At 32.8% G+C, this 25251-nt stretch overlaps 1 protein-coding gene across 1 annotated transcript; it reads right to left on the bottom strand.

The window, feature by feature from the left end:
• Window positions 1-754: 754 nt before the first annotated feature.
• On the bottom strand, window positions 755-24934 carry ogre (optic ganglion reduced). Its single transcript, XM_088199971.1, has 5 exons — window positions 24764-24934; window positions 18545-19311; window positions 13558-13671; window positions 10470-10625; window positions 755-3234 (listed from the first exon to the last, which is right to left on the bottom strand). The coding sequence occupies exons 2-5, from the start codon at window positions 18791-18793 to the stop codon at window positions 2623-2625; spliced, it is 1131 nt and encodes a 376-aa protein (XP_088056097.1). The 5' UTR covers window positions 18794-19311; window positions 24764-24934; the 3' UTR covers window positions 755-2622.
• Window positions 24935-25251: the final 317 nt, after the last annotated feature.

The raw sequence follows: 25251 nt of genomic DNA, 5'->3' as shown, positions 1-25251 counted from the left end.
TAAAAAAAAAATATATAGTTTACGAGATGGAGCATTTTTAGTGATATTTACAATAAAAGCTTTCAATGAATCAAAAAAAAATAATATACACATAGATCAGTTTGGAACGTTTGAATTTAGGAAAAAGTACAATAATAATAAAAAGGTTTGAAACTTGACTATATTAATTTATCAATTATAAGCAAAAAATAGCAGTTCATAAATATTCAAATATTAATACTTTCCAAAGCGAATTAATTTTTCAACAAATATATTTTTCATGGGTAATAAAAATAAAAAAACTTTTGAATAACATATTTCTTTTATGTATTCTTCATTGAATTTTCAATAAATTCGATGCTAGCTCATGTATGAAAACCCAAAAAAATAAACAAAACTGTTACTTAACAAATATAACCTTACATAAATTATAATAGTATGTACATTTAAATCTATTGTAGATTGCCAAGTTTTATATTTGTATAAAATGTAATGATTTTTTTTATATTCAGTCCATATTTATTTTTCATATTCAGCCCATTTATATTTTTTTTATATTCAGCCCACATTACCACAATTCCATATACTATATAATACATCAGCTACCTCATTTTTACTTTTACACAGGTATTCACTTTGAATAATGATGATTTAGAACCATTTTTAACTGACACGTAAAATAATGCAAAGCCGTATTTGACTAATGTGAACAAATCTGTGTAATGTCACATTCTAGTCACAAAAAAGACACAATACCAACAATAAAACAAATACATTTATGTAAAACGTTTTATTTTTACAATATGTATATAAAAATGGAATGACATTAAAAATCGTTTAACATCATTTGTCGTCGCTTTCGTCTAACAATATTCATTAACAGTTGTACAAAAAAAGGTTTATCAGATCAATCTAACTTCTACGTATATATAAAAACGTATAAAAAGAATTACTCCATAACGTTTTAAATAATCATGCAAGTCCATATTGTCAGAATCAATAGCATTAACTACAAATAATTGAGCGAAACAGCCGTATAAACATTAATTGACGTATTACTGACAAATAACCGTTATAAAAACATGTATCAAAAAATTGTGTAAATAACAGTGGAAACATTCAATAGGTTAACGTGAATAATTATATTACAATTCAGTACGAGTCTGACGGTGCGTTTAAAAGGCACTTGTATAACATTATTACTTTTAAACGCACAACTTTTCGGTTATATTTTTTTTAATAATACATACTCAGTCAATACATATTTTTTATATACTTATGCTCAATCACAGATACACTTAAAACAACAATGACTCGCTTTATTCGAAAAATGAACATATCTTCCATAATACGACTACTGAAACATGATTTGACAATACGTTTGAGAACATTGTGCGAGCGCGACTTCTTAAATAATAGCGATACAGCCTCGTTTTATTAATAATTAAAAAATGACGGACATGTATAGCGTAAAAATGATTAATAAATAAAATTATATATTATATAAAAAAATTATTGCTAACACACCTATTTACATTACGATCCAATCGGATATATGGCTTAATAGGAAATCAAATTTTAAAAAAATATTCTCTGGCAATACATGCAATTCCTACTTATATTATAATAAAAAAAAACACAAAAAAAATCTCAAAATATAAAATATTATAACTATGATACAATTATCTTAATAGCGATCGAAAAATTCAATGATAAAATTGTCATTAGCATCTTTAGTATTATTATTCAATCGATAATTCACTCGTACAATACAGCACAAAAACATTATTGCGATCTTAAAAGTACTGATATGTAATAATAATAATAATAATAATAATAATAATGTAACAAATTCATAAAAAAATATTGATGAGCAATGGTCGGCAGTTGATAAGTTTTCTTGAATCCTTCTCTAATAAAACTAATCAGTACACATGAGGAATGTGTTATATCATTATTTGAGTCGATCCCTACAGAAACGTTCATCTTATTTTAAAATAATTAATGAATCAAAGAAGTAAAACATTTTTTTAAGCCTTCAAACTAAAAACATCAAAAATATTAAATTATTAAAAAAAAAAAATTGAGGTATATTGTCAGACGAATCAAAAAGCCACAATAGAAATCTAGCAGTAATCTCGAAAATTAATCAGTTAGTGATTATGACTGTACTGCAAAATTAAAGACCAAATTCTCTAGCCTACCTGTACGTTTAAGAATTTAAGACAGAAGAAATCAAAACCGATGCGACAAAGTTTTGGAAATTGCTTCCAACATTAGAAGAAGCATAATATGTTTCTTTCTGGCTTATTTGATCAACATACTTAAGCAAGTTAATAAAAAAAGCTATATCATTGCCAGCAATAAAAATAAAATTGTGGCTTTTTATTTAGCTATTTATAATCTAATATTGTAGGGACCGATTCGTTTCCATTCAAAATTCAACATTAATTTACTATTTATAATATATAAAGGAAAGCATAGATATTGCATCTACGTTGTCAGTCTCACGATCGTCCACATTCGATATGATTATCCACATATGGATACAAATGTGGTTAAAATGCCTCAATCAAGACATTAATCGTATAAATCTTATTTCATTCTATAAAAATATGATTACGTAATATAATATATCTCGGATCAGGCGGATGATTTTCCATCGGGGGCGTCTAATCTCGAGGGCCTGATCGGAGGATTGTCACTGTCCATTCTTTTCGTCAGTTCGGATACGACTTCGGCGTATATGAACGGATCCATGTTTCTGCCGAGCATGTACAGCAGCCACCAGTCTCCGACGTCGGTCTTTCTCGATATTGACTGAGCCATTTCCCTCGACAGCATCTTATTCCTGGCTCTGAGCAACCTTGGCCTGAATTCGGGCAAGCAGATGATCACCAACCGGTACGCTAGTAGCAGACACAGCAAAAACGCCAAGATGATGTACCAGAACCAGATGAATATGTATGTCTTCTCGTTGACTATGTTAAGCGGCAGCACGCATAAACTGTCGTGCTTTTGTATCGAACCGGAAGCGCCGTACTTATGGAATATGCACTTGGTGATCCTCGGGAATATGTAGATCATCGGATCGATTCTCTTCTCCTGCGGTTCGTCAGACAGATTCATGACTCTCAAACCATACGACATAAACTCTCCGTTGAAGAACGAATCCATCATCCACAGCTGGAGGATGATGTTGACGAGACAGAGCAACTCGCAGGTCCAGTACCGGAAAGCGTACAGTTTGTGACACTGAAATGGATAAAAAAAAATCAAATTAGTATACAATTTTGTATGGATATTACATGCACATTATTGGGACTGTGTAATTGAAATGTTTCCGAATAATTTCCGCGTGTGAATTATCAACAATGGTGCGCTGATATAGGCAATTACAACCAAGGTTTCACTCAGTGAGGCACAACAACAGTAGCAGTGAAACCATGGTCGACGACTTTGACCACATGACAATTAAAATTCAATCATTACACAATCGTAATGGCGTTATGCAACCTTAATCACATTTGAAACACATACATGATGGCTTACTGTTGTATATATACACACAAAAAAGGGCCAACCATACTCGTTACGCATTTTCCAAGAACAATGTGGCTATAATTACTAATATTTGTCCAAACAATAATCTTGTGATAGGAACATTAGCTATATGATTTTTTGTAGAACATTCTGCTGCGAATTTCTACATCTCAGCTACATTTTTTAGAACTTTATAAACGAGATTTTCAAACACGTAAAGTGTTCCATCATTTCTATTCAAGAAATTAAAATAAATGACTCAGAAATCAATCAATGCAAAATTCAACAGATGATACCAATTACAGTTCATTAATTTAACTCAATCGACAAGACAATGAACGAAAAAGAAGTTTTGAGATTAACTGAATATAAATGCATAACCACAGCATAACTAATCCTTAAAGTTGATAGACCTTTTACGCTGCTGAATTATTTATATGCACCAAAACCACGTAATTTAATGCTGTTGGTCGATAATGCACAAATAATGCTTATGTAATTGAGGAAACGATCCTTACATACGCCTTTGAAGTTAAAACTGTTTTATTTTTACACATCCATTGATAATTTCGCTTCAGTCAGCTCGAATGTAATGATACTAAAAAACAAGAACCGTCGCTCAATGAGATAGGAATTGACTTAAATGATGAGTGCTTCTCTCATTATCTATGTTATGTATGATATTAATCTCTCTAAAACATCTAAAACACATATATGTGCTGTCAAAAAACTGCTCTATTGTATAATATGTGATTTAATTCCAAACATAATATTTTAAACTACCAAAATCCTCTCGCCAAAGTAGCAAAACCTGATTTATCTGATTTCGGCAACCAAATGGTTAACAGGTATTTTTAAATTAAGTATAATTTACTTCCAATTCAGGTATTGCCTTCTATTTTGATTGTCATTAGTAAATGATAATGAACTTGAGTCCTCGGAGTTTATTTTGTTTAACCCTTTGTTGCTGCGTATTTATTATTACATATATTTTTCCCTGAAACAAATACTCTACAGCCCTTTAAAAATATATTTGATAATGAATGACCTAATATATCTGATTTCGGCAACGAAAGGGTTAAAAATAATTGTTTCTTTTCTCAAACGTATGTTTCAGAAAATCCTAGGCACTTATTAACGCAGTATTACCATATTTCAATATAGTATTACAACACCGTTTACATATGTATGATAACAGAATTAAGCTTGCAATAAAGAATTTTTTCTTCTCATTTGGCCATCTGACTACCCATGCCCCAAGATAATTGACACGCTGGACTGGCTCATGTTATGAGTAAAGTGTAAAAACAAACAGGAAAGACTATTTAAATTATTTTTAATGTCTTTCATCAATGTCATATTTACATAGTGTAAATTTTATCCGATTTTAAAAGACTAGTCTTTGCTCTACATTTCTGCCGATTGAATTCGAAGGTCTGCTGTTGATTCAAAACATCACACAATTTTGCTTATATGCCAATTCATACCAATCATAGAGGGTTAATTTATATTTTAACGAATTGGTTCAGGATCTAAAAAAGGTCAGTCGATCAATAAAAATTCGGTCACGTATCTAAATCAAAGGTCGCAGCCACTCTAAGACCTTAATAAAAAAAAAAGCAATTATCATACAATTTTACTAAAAAAAAACGCAAATCACCCTTCCCGATTGATGTGAGTATTAATCACCTACTATAAAATCGATTTAGAACTTATCGATCGTATTTTGATCATTTTTTGCTCGCATTAAATGTGAACAACCTTCAAATACGGTTAGCGACACGACGATGATGAGGTGAAGGAACTTTAAACGCTTTTTATTGCTATTTCGGTAAACTAAGTTAAAAAAATGTTGAGCTGCCCTGATCAATCCAGAATTGCGACGCAATAATAAGGGAATAAAGGGAATGTAACCCTAGCAGCTGCGTTGGATTATTATATATGTAGGTACAGGATAAACACAATGGAGTTAAGAGTGTATGCGTATAGAAAATATACACATAAACGTGGTCTTTTATATGTATTATGTATATTTTATATAAGAACACCGCGGTTGCGTAATTTCTATTATATTAAACCATGATCCATACCCATATGATGTTATTATTATTTTCAACATAATCATATACCACACGTTTTCGTTCAATATTGTTCAACATGTGTCAATGTCGCTAAAAATATAATCATGATTAGCAGATGGTTTGCTACTTTATTATAAAATAAATAAAATTGCTAATCAACTGCGGATTCATAAAATTAATTAAAATCAACTATAGTCTATTTATTTTCAAGAGTCAGTGCGCAAGAACATTGTTTAACGCGTAATCATAACATGCTTTTAAATTTCTGCCCTGTGATTGGTCGTTCGCCGTAAGATCAATCGTTTCATTGAGAACGACCAATCACAAGGGAGAAATTTAAGAGCACATTTTGATTACGCGTTAAACAATGTTCTTGCGCACTGACTCTTGAAAATAAATAGACTATAGTAATGAAAATAAATAATATTTACGACATACATTTATCAATTGTGGTTTTGCTAATTATCTGTTTATTAATTAAATTTAACCTTAATCAGCGCAAATATATTGAACCTTTTTATAAGTAATATTAACCATAGTATTTATAATATGTATATATATATACATATATACATACATTTCAATCTCCAAAATACGTTTAAAAATCTACTAATCATACAAATTAGACGAATTTCTATTACAAATCATGTTATTATTTCTTAATTTTTAAAAAATTAAATTTTGCGTAACCAATTGACATTCAAGTGCAGTGAATCAGTTAAAATATTGGATTAGACTTTTGGCGAAGATGTCAAAACAAAGGGTTTATTTATATAGTATACATGTTTAAAAGATAACAGCTTTAAAAATACGTATAAAAATATTTACACTAATGGCTAGATGACAATGCGTCCACCAACTGCGAATACCTAGATGAGAAGTAATTAATACTATCGCACAGATAGTTAAAAATTCAGATAGCTGTTTATTCATGAGTTGTTCAATACTTGTGCATGTGATACTTAAACTTTAAACAATACTCGCCGATAATTAAGTAGCACACAAAACCAAAGTTCTTATCAGTAGCTTGAACAAGTGATTTTCTGAATAGCAAATTTTTTAGCAAAAAAAATGTTCCTGTCTGTCCACATCCATCTTACTCTCCAGATTTAGTACCAAACGACTTCTGACTCTTTACAAAAATAAAAACCGTGCATAAAAGAAAACGTTTTGCCACCATTCCCGATATTGAGAGGGCCACGATGAAGCAACTGAAGGCCCTTCCGAAATAAGCCTTCTAAAAATGCTTCCAATCATGAAATCAACGTTGGGATAAGTGCATCGCTACCCAAAGAAAGTACTTTAAAGGAGATTAATTCAAATTTGATCTAAGCTTATTACTTGATCACACCTCGTACTAAATACATACATATGTATGTATACATATGTATACCTTAATGAAAAAAAGTGTGAGCTTATATGTTTTGATTCATTGCTGAGTTGACCAAAGAAAAAAATCTGCGAAAAAATTACAATTCCTAGACTATCTATGACACATGAATCGAAATGATTGCATCAACCTTATATGACGCAACTTCGGGTAATGATATTTGAGAAGCGTCGGCATGGGCGTGCGGTGCTTTTGATGATGAACAAAAAAACAATTCCAGTTACCAAGCAGACCGATCAAACACGTGGTTTATCCTGAACACCCACATTGTAGATGCAAAAGAGCATCGCGTTTTTAGCCCAACAAGGAGATCCGTCTAATTTCTAATTAGTATCTCCGTTCGGAACGGAAGCGACCAATTCGGGCAATTTGAGGACCACAACCTTGCCAACGCGGCCATTGAATAAATGCATGTCGGCGTATTCAAAAACATACCAAACGAAACGTGATCCAAATCGCCAATGGCCATAATTTGCACGGGACAAATAAGTCTTTGTTCGGGTACGTCAGATCTTTGAATCGGACACGTCCGGCAACAGTTTATGGACATTTGAGGTTTTTGTTTTCGTTTTTCGATTACAGAACTGCGCCACTTCCGCAAATTGATACAATAGAAGAAAATCCGGTGCTATTAATACAGCTAGCTATATAGCATATGTTCAACAGAGCATCTCTTCCTAGAACGCTACTTGGATTCGACTAGGTTTTTTTCCCATATGTACTAACAGAGAATGGCCTCGATTTGCCTAATTTTTAAATTTAATAATTCGCCGAATTTTTTCTCTTGTGGTATTTTCCCAAATTAAAAAAACGATGCGTGTTACTATTTTTTTAAGAACACGCACATAAATTAGCAGACATGCATGACAGTCTTACATTCAAAGAGTAAGGAAAAATGATGTCAAAAGTTCAATAAAAAATAGGTTTAACATCAAAAATATATTTTAGACAAAACTGGAATGGAAAAGTTAAAGAAAAGTTGTGCTGTTAACTTTTTCGCTGCACATTTTGGTATTTTGAATAAAAAGCAGTTTTCAAAAATATAAAAATACATGTTACGTTGCCAAATTACTAATACATATTGGGTTTCAAAAAACTGTAAACAGATTCTAGTACAGTGAGAATAAATTTATTTTACTCTTGTAATAATTAACAGTAGTTCCTAAATATTTCTCGCAATTTGTGTGAAATTCATGTGTCCAGAATATTAAGGACGAACTCAATAAGGTGGCATTTTATATTATTTTTAATAAAATATTCTAATAAAGAACGCCGCCGTTCTTGTTTAAAAATGCTGCGTTTTATAATTAAAATGGTCAGATTATAATAATTAAATTTATTAGGTCTTTGTGAAATGTTGCGAACATTGATAATGAAACCGACCATTTTTATTTGAAATTATATACTATTGATTAACACTATAGGCATCATATCAAAATATTGCTGCCCACTATTTAATGAGTATGGTATAACATTACACTATAAAATTTGAGGAATCACCGCTAAATCTTTTTAATTCAATGTTCTGATAAAAACATAATCATAAAATAAATACATCATTATTTCGTCCCAAGCGCTGTAACTACTACAAAAAACCCTAATCACAATAGCTCTATCGTAAATGTTTAAGTGAAAATAAATAACTATAATACTTCCACAAACAACCTGTAAAGATGGCGGAACTAAGAGAAAAAATAACAGGTATTGTGGCACAATCAACATTCAATATTTTGGTTAAACAATAAAATCATTGTTCTATGATTACGAATGTTTCATAGCAATAATATTTCATTAACGAAAATCATTGCACGAGTATTGTTGGATTTTATTTTGTGTCTTCAGCCTTCCACTTACAGTTATATGTATTTTATGAGTTAAATTTACTGTATTTAAATCCAGACATATTTTTATGTGAGGCTCATCCTCGTAATTTTTGCTCAACTTAAAACGAGCAGATCTAATTATTAAAGTTTATTGTCGTTCCCTCAGAACTAATGAATCCACGCATGCTCATTTATTATCAATGAAACCAATACCAATAGTTTACTCTTAATCCTTGACACAATCACTCGACATTGAGTATAACTAATATCTATGAAGTGAACTATTCGACCTTTGGTAGTGTATCGCAGTGGAATAGCCGAGTCAGCTGACAATAGAAGTGAAAGGCGCCGATCAACTCGATTCACACAAACACGAACAACGTCAGAATTAATTAAAGCCAATGAGATGACTCTTGGAAGTATAGAGTCATCTTCTTAGAAAACTGAATATCAAATGAATTTACACCAGGTGACGCTTCGATCTAGGTCGCGATTAGATAAAATGAAACGTGAGTTATTCCAATTCGACGAGGTCTCAAATTGCACCTACTTGGTCACGTACTTTGCACAAAAGGAAGTTTTTTTACTGTACTCCCGACATACGCAAACGTGTCTCGGGAGAAATTGGACAAAGTCAATGAACCGGCGCATGTATATTGTTCGCTAACAAAACGCTTGCAATTACTGTCGCGTATTTGGTTCCGCTTCTTGCAGACCTTTCACGGTCCGACGCTGGGCCCAAAAGCAAGACCCGATTGCACAAATAACTTTTATGAACTTTCGCAAACTCTCGGTTGCAGCCAATGAGGGAAAAAAACTGTCGAGTGAAACCTGTAATTTGCGAAACCTTGCAATACGACCCGTGATTAAAATAAAAAGTCCACATACATTTAAAATGGAGGAAAAGTTTGGCTTATACAAGAGAGGTGAATAGCACCTGCGTGTTCAAAAACCCAAATTCCAAGAAATGAGATTATACATCTGTATTAATACTAGCTATTAATATACTCGATATATAAGGTTTCGTAGATTAGTTTAGACCAATTTTGCTCAATTGGTGTTTCGCAGATAACCGAATAAAAATGTATAAAAACATAAATGTATCATATTAAAAAAAGTGTAATGACATACATAAATTATACATAAGGACGATATATATTTTTATGTGCAAAATAACACGACTTTGATTTGTCAACGCTGTTGCTACATCCCAATTTGACAACTTGTGTAATGTTGAATTGCCTGGTACCGTTAACTGTGTGATCTGGCTGTCAATCAGGAGTACAAAAATACTTATTTTGCCTCTTTTTAATAAAACTCGAAGAATATTGTTAAACAAAACATGCTTATAAGACATGCATTGGTTTGAAGAATTGACTGGGACTATCAATCGCGCTTATTTGTTGTCAAATATTCATTGTAGGCTCAAAAACATTTGCAATCTTCTTATGCAAAATTAATTGCACACCACCTTTAAAGAATGTAGTACCCAAAAGGTTGCCGGTTACTCAAATTGCATAAAAAGCGGTCATTCCACGTCTCATATGATCAAATTATTTAGACACGCTCGATTGAACGCGTCAAAAACCAGTTGTACCGTTAATGAAACCGATCGATTGTTGTATAAAAAAAATAAAAAATCAGCCAACTCACCCTTTTGTGCTGTATCAGATAGTCCAGAAGGACCTCTTTTTTCTCGGCCTTGACCTTCTCCTCGCATAGGGTGGCGTTCAGTCCCATAACGATAGTCCTCATTAATCCACCTTCGAATGCGTCCCACAGGAACTTGGGCGTGTAGCACATGATGGCCTGAAAATCACACAAATACTTTACTACAACAAAAAATACCTTTCCCATAGTATATGGAATTCGATACATAAACGACCGTTGTCGTTTTTCGAGTTAAACCTGCCTGGCCTATGGCGTTCGAGAATGAATTATGGACAGAAAAGGGCCTCTTTATCATAATAATATTAGGAGGAGAAGAAAAAAAATAAAGAATAAGGACCACCCTCGTATTGATTCTCGTGTCGCCAGTCACTAAGCATTCCATAAATTCTGAACCACCTTGTAACAGATAGGTGAAGAATGCGTCGAATTTAGGAAGCAAACACAGCAAAGCCATTAGCATAACATTATAGATGACCGACATCCTGTCTGCGTGAGTCACTAGTTAATTTCGACTATGCAAATATCAAGGGGGTCGTCGGTTGTAAATTATTAGCACATGGCGCTTGACCGTGAACTTGATTCTATAGTAAGCCGTAATGTTTGGTGCTATCCATTGCACAGAAAATTGGAGAAGTTGCGTCAGAAAAATCGAGCAGCAAAGGAGCATCGACCCGGCTGCTGCGATCTTCGTCCAGAGTCCAGTGTTTAAAAACCGGTTACTCCACGGTAAAATGCCACACATCTGGAAGTAGCAGTAGTAGCCTGCGCCGTCGCTACTGAGGCCACTCACTGCTGCAAAACCAGAGTGGAGATATGGAGACTAATACTGTAAATAAGCGTATACAAACAATGTTGGCCGTATTGATACCACTCTCATTTGTAAGATGATACTTCCGCGACGTGATACTATGTCATTACCGGTTATGATTAAGGAGAAGATAGCAGTACTTAACTGCTTAATAATTTGCTTTAAAATCGAATAGTTGTGCTAATATAATACGCACTTTATATATATTATATATATTTTAGAACAATGATTGCCATTACGCGACCAGCTTTTAATACATCAAAATAGAAATAACTTTTAAATGAGAGCTGATAACTCTTAATAAAAAAAATTGAGTTTTCGACAAAAACTTTTGTGTGAATTTTGGTCTCAACTCTCTTCTTTCTGATATTTTAAATCAATCAGCACAAAGGAAACAACCAAAGAGATCCGTTCCTTGACATGACAAACTCTCTGCAATGAATCATGGGGTGTTCACTGTTCTGACCAACGCTCGCTCGCACCTAACCTATCCAAACTACCAGTAAATAAAATTTGTACGTCGTCATATTTGTAATTATAGACTTTTTTGTCATTCCAAATAAAGTGTTTTATTTTTTTATATTATATATTGCATTGTTTTGTCGCTGCGCTTTTTTATCCTATGCTCAACTTATTCAAGAAAACTTAAGGTAATATTTCAGTTGCAATGCAGTAATAGAAAGATGTATGAAATTCATAAAATAAAAAAATCTGCCAGTTGACATTGTTTTGCGCTCTCGGTCCATTACCGAAAATATTTTTTTGCGCATCGAAATGAATATCCATGTTTTTTTTAATTAAAACTCTTGCTTATGAATACAAATTTCACATATTCGTGCTCTTCTTAGAATTTAAGAACTACATGTGTATATCATTGTCAAGCTGCATCTTCTATTTTAGATGATCTCGACGTTCCCAGGGCAGTCGAAGACCAATTTCGAAAGCAAACGTTCTATTCACTAATGGTAGACGCTTCAAAGAGTAAAAATAAAACCAGTGCCCACTTCTAAAGTACATTCCTAATTCGTAGAGCAACACTAAAAATACCCGAAAGGCATACGTTTCTACATTCCTATAACAGCGTGAACTCTCCTCGCGTGTACCTATGTACATATTAGTATATATATATATAAATACACGTGTGTACAACCAGATTTTATCCAGAAGAATACATTGGCGCCTGAATGTTCCGTTTTTCCGTCACGCACGACCTGTACAGAAATGGAAACTAGACTACAAACAAAAGGGTGAGAAGGAAAGTGCAAGTATTGCTGAAACTCGCCAGACCGTGAATGTGGAGCAAGGGAAATGTATTCAAGGTTTGATGTTCAAATCGCGGTTAGATAGCGTATCAAATAGAATTGACAGTAACGTTAACCACACTAGATGAATAAGAAAGCACGAAAAACCGGGAAATGACAAACACTAACAATGCACAAAACCCCAGATATCAAAAGTAGCGGTTGAACATTTAACCATCAAACGTCAAAATGTATTGGTATTATGTCACTATTATGTCATCAAATATAATTTTAGAATAATGCGTTATACAAGTAACTTCATGATAACATCTGACTGGGAAACTTTAATAAGAACACTACTAATTAACAAAGAAAAATCAGAAAAATAAGGAATTCAATCTTGAAATAATAAGGATAAATATATTTTTTGTATTATATTGTGTAAAGTTCGTGTGTATTATGAGAGATTTTCCTCTTGTTCCTTCGATTTCCCAAGTACTACAAACGTTTCCTTGTTGTGGCTCTCTTTCTGCGATATAATGTTCCAAGAACTGGAGAATTTTCGTTAACATTAACGTTTCTTGAATACCCAAAGATTTTGGTATTCAAGAAAATATATTAGTTTTTCGTGCTAATATTCAATATCACCTTCTTCGCGATTATGATTATTATACAACGATGTAGACAATCTGTAGTCCGACCGAAACATCTTAATTTTCGAGTGCCTCATATATCGCGTGCCTATAATGATACATTTTGATCAGACCCCATAAAAGACAATCGCATTTCAAATGCCTTTAGTTTTCAATGTAAGGTTTGGCCGTTACTACAACATAACTAAGATTGTAATCAACCATTACTCATCACATTATAAATGCATCATCGACTCAATACGTGCATATTAAGTGATGACTTATATTAACTACCGATTACTCATCGAATGATCCGTCTTAAATCGACGAGTCGAGTAATAATTAGATCGAGAGGCTCCAAAGAAGATCAACATGTTTTGAAAACTCACCTGGAAGAAGAGCACGAAGCACACCCACTGATAGTAGGTGTAGTATTTCTTAGCATCCTCGTCATCGAAGTCGTTCGCCAGGCCGGGATGCGCCACGTGCTTGCCAGGCAGGTACTGTAACGAGAAAACGTGAACAAACAATTAGCATCGGGCAGAGATGATTTACTGCGAGTGTCCTAAATTGGCCATTATATCCAATCGTCCCTTATCGACGGCGAATCTAAACTAATGTCACCGCCTTATGAATGAGATGGCAATAAAAATTAATTGCGGTCATCTACCGTTAAATTCCAGACGGTTAGCAGACGCTCTGAAGGTCGCAAAGTAACGCAGCGTGCTGATACATTGATGCGTGTTTATCCAACGGATCAGGCTGAGTCATTTACGACCGCTGATCGGCAAATAATAACGAAAGTGATTATGAGCGAAACGATTTGCTCATCGCCAGATACTGATATTTTATAAAGACTCAAAGATCACTTCACAGTTGAACGTGCAACTGAGCAACTTGCATACATAGTTTATCTCGGAGCGTCATCGTACGGTCCGGCTAGGTTCCATCGACCACTACACGTGCATTGACTCTAGAATTGCATGAGAATAACTTGAATACTAATAAGGTACGACGTTAATCGAACACGCAATAAGTGCAGGTCTGTTTATTCAATCGCTATACTAGATTCTATTCTAGCTATATTCTATATGGTCTACCATTAGAAATCTTCAAATAGACTTTCAACCCCTCCGTAAGATTATCTAATGGGATCTTAAATTTGTGTGGACCAAAATACAGAGTGGCACAAGGGGAAATGATAGCAATCATTTCAACTAGTACCTAGAGATGAACTTAGGAAATGTTGCAAGCAAAACATAAAGGGTCCTAGAACATTGGTCTCCAACCTGTGTTCCTGTGTCAAAAATATTATACTGAACAATAAAAACTAGGTATTTATAACTGATTAACCATTGGTTTACTAATACTTTTGCTTTTTCGTAAAAAAATTGTATCTAAAAAGTGACATATTTTATTCTTTTTGGATTTATTATAAGGATTACTACGAGGTCTATTTATAAGAAAAATTCAGATTCATATATTCAAAACAAAGAAAATAAGAGTCTTAAAAAATCGCAACTCTTAAAAATGACGATCCGATCAACTTTATCAGGAACTTGTTTTAAAGCAACAAACTATTTTTTTAATTTTATTTCGATGTAGGTTTAGCTCCTGAACGTGTTTTATTAAGTATAGTTTCATGTAGGATTTAATCCAACAAATTAATTAATTTTTAAATTTGCCACCATTTTGTAAACAAGTGACATATTTTAGTTTTTTTATGGATTATTATAGGGCTTATTTTATAAGAAAAATTCTAGGTCTATTTTATAAGTCTAAAAGCTTCTAAAACCACCATTGCAATTTAGTATAAATGTAGATATGAATTTTTATTTTCCTCCCAAAATTTTAAAACATGTTTTTTTATCTAATCTTTGTACGTGGTTAAAGTTATTTAATATTAATTCAATGGCTTCATCTAGTTATTTAATATTTCTCTATTGCATTTCGGTACTTCTTGAAAAATCTTTTCCTTAGACGTTTCACTAGATGACTGTACTTGCTTATTTGTGATTGAACTGATGATTGAAATGATTTCTCTAAAAATTGCAATTTTACAGCTTTCACTTTTTGTGACGTCCAAAGTAAAATTTGACGCGGATTCAAATAAACTGCTCCTAGTAATCTATCACTTTCTAATAACGATATTTCCATATTAGATAATTCATTATATAAAATAATCTGCAAAATTAAAAAAAATGGTTTGGAGCTATTATTATTATTATTATTATATTAGGTTAATACCATTTTAAGTGCAAAATTTAGCGACAACCTCCAAAAGACCTTGAAGACAAGTTAGGTATTGATGAATATGCGTATAAAGGTCGATAAATGATGGCGGGGGTTAAGTTATAAAAGAAGGACTTGAAATGTGTATATCACCAGGAGATAAAAAAGAAAGTCGATTTTATATGACTTCAGTGAAATCTTTTGCTACTGGACTAAATAAATACGGTATAGTAAATACTCAGTTTATCTTGAATTTTCTTTTTGTATGAATTTGAAATGACGAAATATGTACACACGATAGCTAATGTGTTAAACAACTACTTTTATTTAAAAAAAATCTTTTATTAATAAAAAATCTAAAGAGAATAATTGAAAGATTTCTTAATCATACGGCTAGAGTAACTAAATAATCGATATTTTTAACTATTCGATTTTCGAACCATAAACGATAATATATATATAATATTAATATATTCATAAAGTTATGTAGAATCTCTAAATATAGTTTGAATAACGAATCATACGCACAAAATACACAGATAACAAGACTATTTATTCTAATTTTAAAAATAATCAGTGTGAAGTTTAATGTTATCTATTTATACCTGCTGCGGGAAAGACAATTACAACTTGGTATGCTCAACAAAATAATACCATAATAACTTACAGACTTACGTGAAATTAAATATGTTTCGTTCAAAATCGATTTAAAACAGATAAAACGATCAATAACAGCCATTGCGAAAGTCCATAGCTTCAAAATATTAACTTGGAAATGAGAGTAATTTCCGCATTTCAATTGCGGAAATTACAGAAATTACTGAGAAATTGCTGAGAGATCGAAATTAGTGATTATTATATAATTATGATTTTAATTTATCATCCCAATTAAGACTGCTAATCCATGTTTTAACGCAAATAGGGTATAGATCTGTATTTTAATACAGATCTATACTCTATTTGCATTAACACGGTCAGTTCATTTCATCATTATTCATAATTGAGAAGAGATGGTAAGTTTGGGTTTACGCCCTAAAGCACGCGATACGAACATACGTTTGATATACTTATCATTACTCTGATTGATAAATATAAAAAAATATAGTAATGATTTTAATTTCCATAAATTTATTCAAAATATAAACAGGAGTAATGATATGTGTATCGAACGTATCGTGTGCTTTAGAGCTAATAGTAGGGGCGGGGCGTAAACTCAAATTTGCCATATTTTTCTCAATTATGGATAGTTCTCGAACTGACTGTGTTAACGCAAATATAGTATAGAGAATTCAACGTAACAAATTTTAATATTATTTTGGATTAGTGAAGAACTATTCTTACATATGTATCAACATAGAAATACTTCTGAATTATATTCATGGATAGGTCACTAAATAACAAGTTACTTGTATACAAGACAACCGTCAAATATACGTATTGTGCAATAAATTCATTGTGGAACTCAATCAGCAAATATTATATCTTTTTTATTTACTACAACGCAGGTACCGCTGCATGTATAACCATTTAGCATTACACGAAATTGATAGCTCATAAAAAGATTGCCGTCTATGAAGTAGGTCACCTAACTGCAATAAATTACAAAACGCTAGTAAAAACGTGGCGTTGTGTAAGGTGTACTCGCTTCTAATTTGATTTAACCTTTATACACCTATCTCCATGTGGCTTTTGAAGAAGATATATACGTGATTCGGTGACGAAGACAATTGAGAGCAAATCGCACAAGTGAGACAAATGGGACCTGAGCGGCACGAAACCAATTGGATAAGTGACCGAGGATGGACACGGTTGTTCAGGGATGTCCGATGAATTATGGGTTCGATGAAAATCGATGCAAATCAAGAAGCGCGATAAAAATATTAATCAGTATCTGGTTCCAAAATTAATGACGACCGTCTGTACAGATTAAATCAGAGGTCGGCAGACACATTATACTTGATTGCAATGCAGAAACCCAACCCGGTTTCACGATTATTAATACTCATTTACTGAAATTTTAATGCACACACTTTCAATCTCTATTTCACATCTCTATTAAAATCGAGATATGGACTGAATTAAATTTAGTTAGGAATGTTTAAATGTTTCAAATGTAGATTACATTTATTAAATTGTAAAGTGAAAACCAAGGTAAATAATTGACGAAACCATCAACATAATGCGGTATTCAGTCATAACATTCAGTTGAAAATTTCAACACAAACAAAAATAAAAATTCTAGTGACATAAATATGAGACAATACGAGTATAAAAATATGCTAGTCGTCATGTATATTGTGCAGCCTTCGCCGTAAGTAAATGGAATTTGAGAAAGCATATAGTTGCGGCGAGATTGTGCCACACAATACGCTACTCCATAAAACCCCACTGCCGATCGCTGCACTGGAAAAAGGTCTCTCGCTCGTGCTAAATATAGGTTCTAATGATAAAAAGGGAAATCTACTTATATAAATACACTGCCACTGAAACAGTGGTACATATATTATTTGTGTATTTTACCAATACCATAAATCACAATTTTAAATCTATTCTGGTATACTTGAAACAATAAACGAGATCAGAAGATCCTTTTAAAACTAATACAGATGACAGCCCTGACTAACAATCACGACAGATTGATATCGCCGAATGTCAGTTACTGGCGAGTTTCACGTGATTGTGGCGTAGATGGGTCTCAGAATAGGATCAATTGTGGATTCAGTCTGTCGGACAATAAATTGACGTCCTTTCACACGAGACACGCAGTAGCGCAATACGTGTGAAATTTCTCTAGACGAGATCGTGTGTTGAAATATTCTAAACAACTTAACTCCATTCATACGCAAAATATTCTAATATATTCGATACGGAATTACTTAAATGCATCGACTGGGAAGTAACGATTACAGTGATAGAAGGGACCCCTCGTTTCTGATCTTGCAACCGGATTTTATCAACCCCATTTGGAACATATCGGTAGACTTCCCCCAACATCTAGACGCTCTTAAATTATTTCGCAAAGACTGCGGCGCAAAAGGGAAATTCCCCCTATCAACTTCGAGACACCCGCCGAGTTTCCCGTCATTCTTTTGTTGTCAAGGAAAACATCCCTCAATTTTCTTGGTTAGTTAAGTCAAAACGTACCTCTCTCTTGAACGCATCTGGCATCGTGAAGGTGGACGTGATCCAGCAGAACGTGTTGATGACATGCGAAGGCAATCCTGACACGATGCACTGGATGGGCCTTCCGACGTACTGCGTCGCTGTTATGATCAAGGAACAAGCCAACAGCAACACAGTCGTGAACACATTGTGCAGCCTGAACAGCGCGTTGTCGGTGCTGATGTCTTGAACCTTGAAGTAGTCTTGCAGACCTCCCAAAAGCTTATACATCTTGAACGGTCAAAACTTTAAAAAAAATAACGAAATAAACTAAAACTTGCGTTGCGTCAAATGCTCATGCTAGTTTGCGTCAAATGAGAGTCTCAATAATATCACTAGGTCTTGTTGCGTTTTGGCAAATCCCTTTCTCTCTCATCACTGATTGATCAGCCTTATATATGAAGAATCGTGGACGGAATGTGTGCGTTTCTGTATTATTATCTAAAAAGATTGTCTTCAAACGAAGAGTGTGCGTTTAATCCTTAATATGTACAGATCACAACGCTACAAATTGAACACGATGCTGTGTGGCGAAAGCTCAAAATAAACTATGTGAGATAAATTCTTCTATGTTCCAAATCCACTGTCTGCCGATTCCAAGTCTTCGCACTCGTAAATGCGATGTTTGCTATGCGTATGCATTCAGAGCTCTCCTTCCATCGTCTGTCGATCATCTAACTTCTCTTCGCTGTCTTTCTTTTCTTCTTCCGAAAAGACAATCCGCTAATTCGAAATTGATCACCGCGTTTCTGTAACAAGAAAAACACTGAAATTATAGACTATGTAAGACATTGTACACATATTAGCACTACAAAAACGACACTTTTCATTTGGAATGAAAAATAATGTCTATTTTCAACAACAATGCTAGCAAACTAGCAATTTATAACGGCAGCCGAGACGAAAATTATTTAACAAGCAGCACTACTACCGGTTACGTGTGCTCAATTTAACTATTGAGCGTTAAGATCTTCTTCAAACTATGACTTATTATATATTGTTAACAATATTCCATTATGAATGGAATGATCGGTAAGAAAGCAAACAAATAGAGGTACAAAGTATAATTTTCTAATAAAAAAGCCATAAATGGTGCTCACCAAATAAACAATGTCGTATAAATAAATCACCAGAATGCAAAAAAATCGACAGCGCCCATAAATTTCGCAAGTGGATATATCGATATATGTATGTATAATTGCATCAGGCATAGCCTTTCACTTCTCAAGATGCTTGACGATCAAATACATCAACAAATCTAACTTTTTCACGATTTGGACTTATGTGCAGAATTAATTATTATTAACAAGGATTAGCTATAAGGATTCATATTAACATTATCATATAATTTACATTTTCGTGAAAGTTACTTTTTGATTCCATCAAAACTAATGCAGCGAATCGAATATAATGCTTGAGGAGTATTGTCTGTAATCAAAGGTGTACTCATAAGTCTGACGCTAAATTGACGACATCCAATTCGTTCTGCTCATGTGCAAGGGTTCGTCGCTGCGACCTCGTCTGAGAATTCTATTGGACCACAATAAGAGCATTCACGACTGAGGAATTCAACACAATTAAAAATACAAGAGCAATAGAATAATGTTGGTTGTGCCACAAATATTCACAAATCAAAATACTTCAACGCAGTGTAGAGCAGACCCTTTCTATACATGGAAATATATATAGGAAAATAGCCCACAACAATATGACACACTTAATGGTAAAGTATTTTGTCCAGCTTAAAAACCATAATAAATTTCTATACATTTTTTAGATTCAAAATAAATTATCAATATATGCCTACACTCTATTTGTGTTAACAAAGTCAGTTCGAGAGCTATCCATTTCATACACATTTATAGAAAAAAAAATCTATAAACGCGATCAAAAAATAAACTTACCACCTCTTTCTAAATTATGAATAATTATGAAATGGATAGCTCTCAAACTGGCTGTTAACGCAAATAGAGTAGTCTCTCCTGATTTAATTTAATATAATTTGAAAATCGTTGAAATTTCATTGCTATCAATTATATGCTGGCAAAAAAATATTTTATTAAAATTGATAAACTCTGAGTAAAAGTCGGAAAAATTTTAAATGAACAGCCTGTATGGTACATCTTAATATAGATAATTCAGCATATTTAGCATTTGGGTAACTTGCTAAACAAATACATCGTCTGTTTATTATTAGATTATACATATAATACATGTGATAATGCTTAAGATACGATCAATTTGTCATTCATTACAAAATTTTGAACGCTTTCTCAGTGCTTAAAAACTAAAAGCATTTTCATTAGTGTTTAAATAAAAAAAATCTTCACTAGTCATTAGCGCATGTCTATAAAAGTATATATATACATTGGCGTGTGAAATTAAAAGAAGAATCCGTGGAGAAGAATTGCGAAAAATATGGCGAAGACAGAATTAACAAATATATATCTGAATATCATAAAAATTAAATCTATCTGGTAAATAATATCAAAATTATCGATAGCCCTATAATATTTATAAAATAAAAACACAGATAGTAAATATTGAAACAAGAATAGTGCTGAATATTGTATATATTTTTGCATTTATTTTGTGCCACAAATATATAACTTATCATTTCGCTATAATTTATCGTTTTTAAGATATCAGTTACGGTAAAAACACAAATATAAGACTATAAAAAATATAGTACATATGTAATATAATACATATATGTATATAAAAATCGTGTATTTTTAAGGTAAAAAAATATTATTTTTGTATTCTCGGTACAAAAAGTGGTCAGTATTTATCTCATGCGTTTTTTGTTGTTAGTCGATTTGATCATGTTACGAATATTTGCAAAGCATAGCCATTATTTTGTAGCACTTTTCCACAAAGGTTTAATTTTATGCTCAATCAAATATATCAATATTATTATTTTAGTGTGCATAGATTTTAATCAGATCAAAACAATGTACAATAAGCATTTTTAATCTCAGCCAAATATGACATATAGCAACGTTTTATAATAACATTTAACCGTTAAATATTTTATTATTAAATAAGTTATTAAGTATTGTATAAAAATGATAACATGCTTCTTATGCTCTGTTCAAAATAAATAGCTAGACTAAAACGATTTAAATTAAGGTTGTTCAAATGTTTTGTAAAAAAAATGAAAGTACAAAATATACACTGTTTCACAAACAAACAATTATTATCAATTACTACTTCTATGATAAGATTATATAATGTCTCCCAGACAACACAATATATTATTTGGAAATATACCCATACAGATTTTACCATAGATAAATCGACGGCTAAATAATATTTACTATAACTAGAAATATATGTATACGTTTATATCACATTTTTTTTATCGATTGATATGTCTTACTTATTTTTATTTTTATTTATATATTCTATATAAATATATACATACATATGAAGCGTATATAATATAAAGGGTGAACTCATAATATTGTGAAATGGCAATTCCAGAATAATGTTTAAATGTTTATAGGATAATGATGAATCTAGCATTGCAATTTCAGTATGCCGGATGAATGTCGAAAATTTACCAAAACTTTCAGAATATTAACGACGAACTCAACATGAAATACGTTAATTACTGAGAATCTAAAAAGCCGACATGTAAAATAATAATGTCAATGGAATCTTACCAAGAAGCAAGAAACTTATTGAAATGAATAATATAATATATAAGAGAGGAATTCAATATAAAATGAAGATGATATCTTCATGCACCTTGACAATTTTTTACCATCAAGGAAGAATGTGATCCCAATAATGGATAACGTATATCTTATGTACGAAGGGCTAATGAAAAAAACCCATCTATAAAATTAAAATAATAGTACAATTCTACCACCTCTTGATAAATTTATAAAGAAAACTGCAGATACTAATCAAGTGTTTCTTATGCATATGCTAACACACCTTAATGTAAAATAAACACTTTCCTATGATTTTTTACATTGCTCTACTTTCCTACATTTCAACTTTCGTGCACATTTTAGGAATCAATTAGATACGAAAGTTGAAGACCACCTGTAATTTAATATTTGCTATGATAATTATCAGATTTCACGGTATAATCCTTATTATATTAAAACTTGAAAAAATGCATAAATCAACTCGTTCGTATAAATATTATTCTGTGTAAACTACCGCTAATATGTGTGTACATATATGTTTTTCGTAAAATCAAATAGTTTTAAGTGGGCATTTGCTAAAATATACATATTCGGTTGCTAGAAAAATGATTGCGGTTTATGACCTTCAAATTAAAATACATTTTTCTCAGCTAATAATCAACTGACATCTTTTTTTCGGTAGCGTAGAATTTCAGAGCTGGACTTTGAACCTTTGGGGATTATTTATTGAAAAATTTACTCTGTAAGAAGTTGCCGAAATCCTGAATTTACTATGGTAGATGAGCCAATATTTTATGGTCCAACTCGTTTAACTTTTAGAGGATGCGATATTGTATGGTCGCGCATTGTCGTGCAAGAGAATCGAACCTTTTAGATTGACCATTACAAAAATCAGACTTTGTTCATCTTATTGATATTTTTTACATTTAACATTACCAGGATATAAGAAATGTGGCGGATAATACCGAGTGCAGACCACTAAACAATAGTTATAATTTCGATTTTGGGAGATGCTTTAGAGCTCAATTTTTGCCCAAACAGTATGCAGTAGTAAATAATCTTCTCTTTTACACACGTTACAATACGAGCGTGAAATGGTTCGTTTATTTAATGTAAAAGAAGCACACATTTTATCTTATATTCTGTTCGTGCGGCACTCTTTGTCAAGGTTTTTTTTTTATTTTTCCATCTGTTTTCAGTGTGCTGATTCAACTAACGCCATTTCGTCATTATTAACTAAAGAAAGATTTTCTTCATGCTCCCAGCACGATTTATTTGAATACACCATTGCACCTTACGCAATCACATCAATAGCATTGTCTAACTTCAGTGTTTACGAGCAGTTTTATGCTGCTAATTCAAATTATAATTGTATAATTAATTAAAATTAAAAATCACACGTAACATATACAACTACAACAATAGTGAAAGGGGCAAAAGATAATAATCTCGACAATTGTACATGGAGAACAAAAAACCCTGTGTACTTACTCATGCCGGTATCGCCCCTCAGGGTTACCGACCAGTAGCAGGAAATTAAAAGCACGTGATGATCACGCGTTAAACGATGTTTTTGTATACTGACTTTATAACCTTTTTAATTGATATTAATGTGTTTTAAAACGTTTTTGACTATTTTTGCCATAAATTTAAGACATATTTGAATAATTTTAATTAAGGTAAATTTTGATCAAGTCCGCCATTTTTTAATGTCGGCCTTTTGTGATAAACAGGTTTCAACAACTTTCTATTAATGTTTCTTAAAATGGCTAGCATATTAGTTTGGGTTAATGTTAGTTCGCCCCCTAATATTTTCAAGCACTTAGAGAAGATTAAAATCGATTATCTTTAAAATACGTTTGTCGAGTTCTCTGTTTATATCCTAAAAAGGATCTTGGAATATGTTTTCGGCATAAAAATATAACAAGTTGATATAAAAGTTCGCCCAAATGTGGAGTCGCCTTTACACACGCAAACACAGCAGCACGTTCGGTGCCACCTTTACATAAATCCATACATAGAAACAGAACCGGCTTCGAAATGGCCCGAAATGTAGATCATGCGGGCGATTTTGTAACAATTCAACCATTATTACATCGTAGTTCTCGCTTAACTAAATTAGTTTACAGACGAAGGCCCGGGGTTATCGGTTCGTGTACCTGTACCCGCTTTAATGGCGCTCGTACGAAGAGCCTCCAGGTAAACGGCTCTAAAGGCCGCCTCGAAACAATCAGAGCGAGAACCGGCGTGGATTAAAAATTTACACTTCGAAAGCAGCGCCACTGTCAAAATAATTGTCGAACGCGCATGCGCGGAAATTAAAACAAAACAAAAATTGAATGACACAATTTTGGGCGCTATCGCGTCACGTATGCACCACCACGCATGCGCCCTTCAATTCTAAGCGAATCCGTCATAATTCAAAAATGAAAACAAATGATTCGATCGCCATTTTGTGTATACTAGGCCCTCCGATTGAAAAATAAAATTTTGGCCACAGCGTCAAAAACGAAACAACGAGATCGAAAATGAGACAAACCTGAATTAGAAGAGACGTCTAATGATAAGTGCGTGCGGGAAGATGCAGGAGGCAATGCAGGGGCGTCCATGCGGCAGTATTTACTTGCGCGTACAGAACGGCTTCGAACGAAGGCAAGGCTGGCCCCTCCAGCGGTACACAACCGCCGACCGCCGAGCGAGCTTTCGCACTGACGTCCGGTCCGATACGATACTACACGCACGGAGCGCATTCGATCATTATTACTAATAATTTATTACTGTCAATATGCAATGCGTTACTCTACAGATTATTTACTAGTATTTTTATTATATTTTTTTCATTTATTCTAAAACATATGAAAATATAAATGTATCAGAGCAATTTTTATAAAGTTCAATTTAAAAAATATAAGCTTCGGTTTGTCGCGTGGATGACAAAAGTGATCCATTTAATTTTTTGTTCTATTGAGCCATTTTTAAATTTCTACTTATTCTATATTAAAACTCATAGTTATTTATTTATTTTAA

The sequence above is a fragment of the Plectrocnemia conspersa genome, unplaced genomic scaffold, assembly GCF_051122295.1.
Source record: "Plectrocnemia conspersa isolate PC_06_02 unplaced genomic scaffold, ASM5112229v1 ptg000012l, whole genome shotgun sequence".
NCBI lineage: Eukaryota > Metazoa > Arthropoda > Insecta > Trichoptera > Polycentropodidae > Plectrocnemia > Plectrocnemia conspersa.
The sequence above is the reverse complement of the archived record's forward strand: the minus strand, read 5'-3'. Positions and strand labels throughout refer to the sequence as shown.

Bases quoted from the DNA above. Each gene is read 5' to 3' on its own strand.
- ogre (XM_088199971.1), bottom strand. From the start codon at position 18,793: ATGTATAAGCTTTTGGGAGGTCTGCAAGACTACTTCAAGGTTCAAGAC. The intron at 13,672-18,544 runs GTACGTTTTGAC...TTCTCGTTACAG, and splicing joins CAGATGCGTTCAAGAGAGAG to TACCTGCCTGGCAAGCACGT. The intron at 3,235-10,469 runs GTGAGTTGGCTG...TATCCATTTCAG, and splicing joins ATCTGATACAGCACAAAAGG to TGTCACAAACTGTACGCTTT.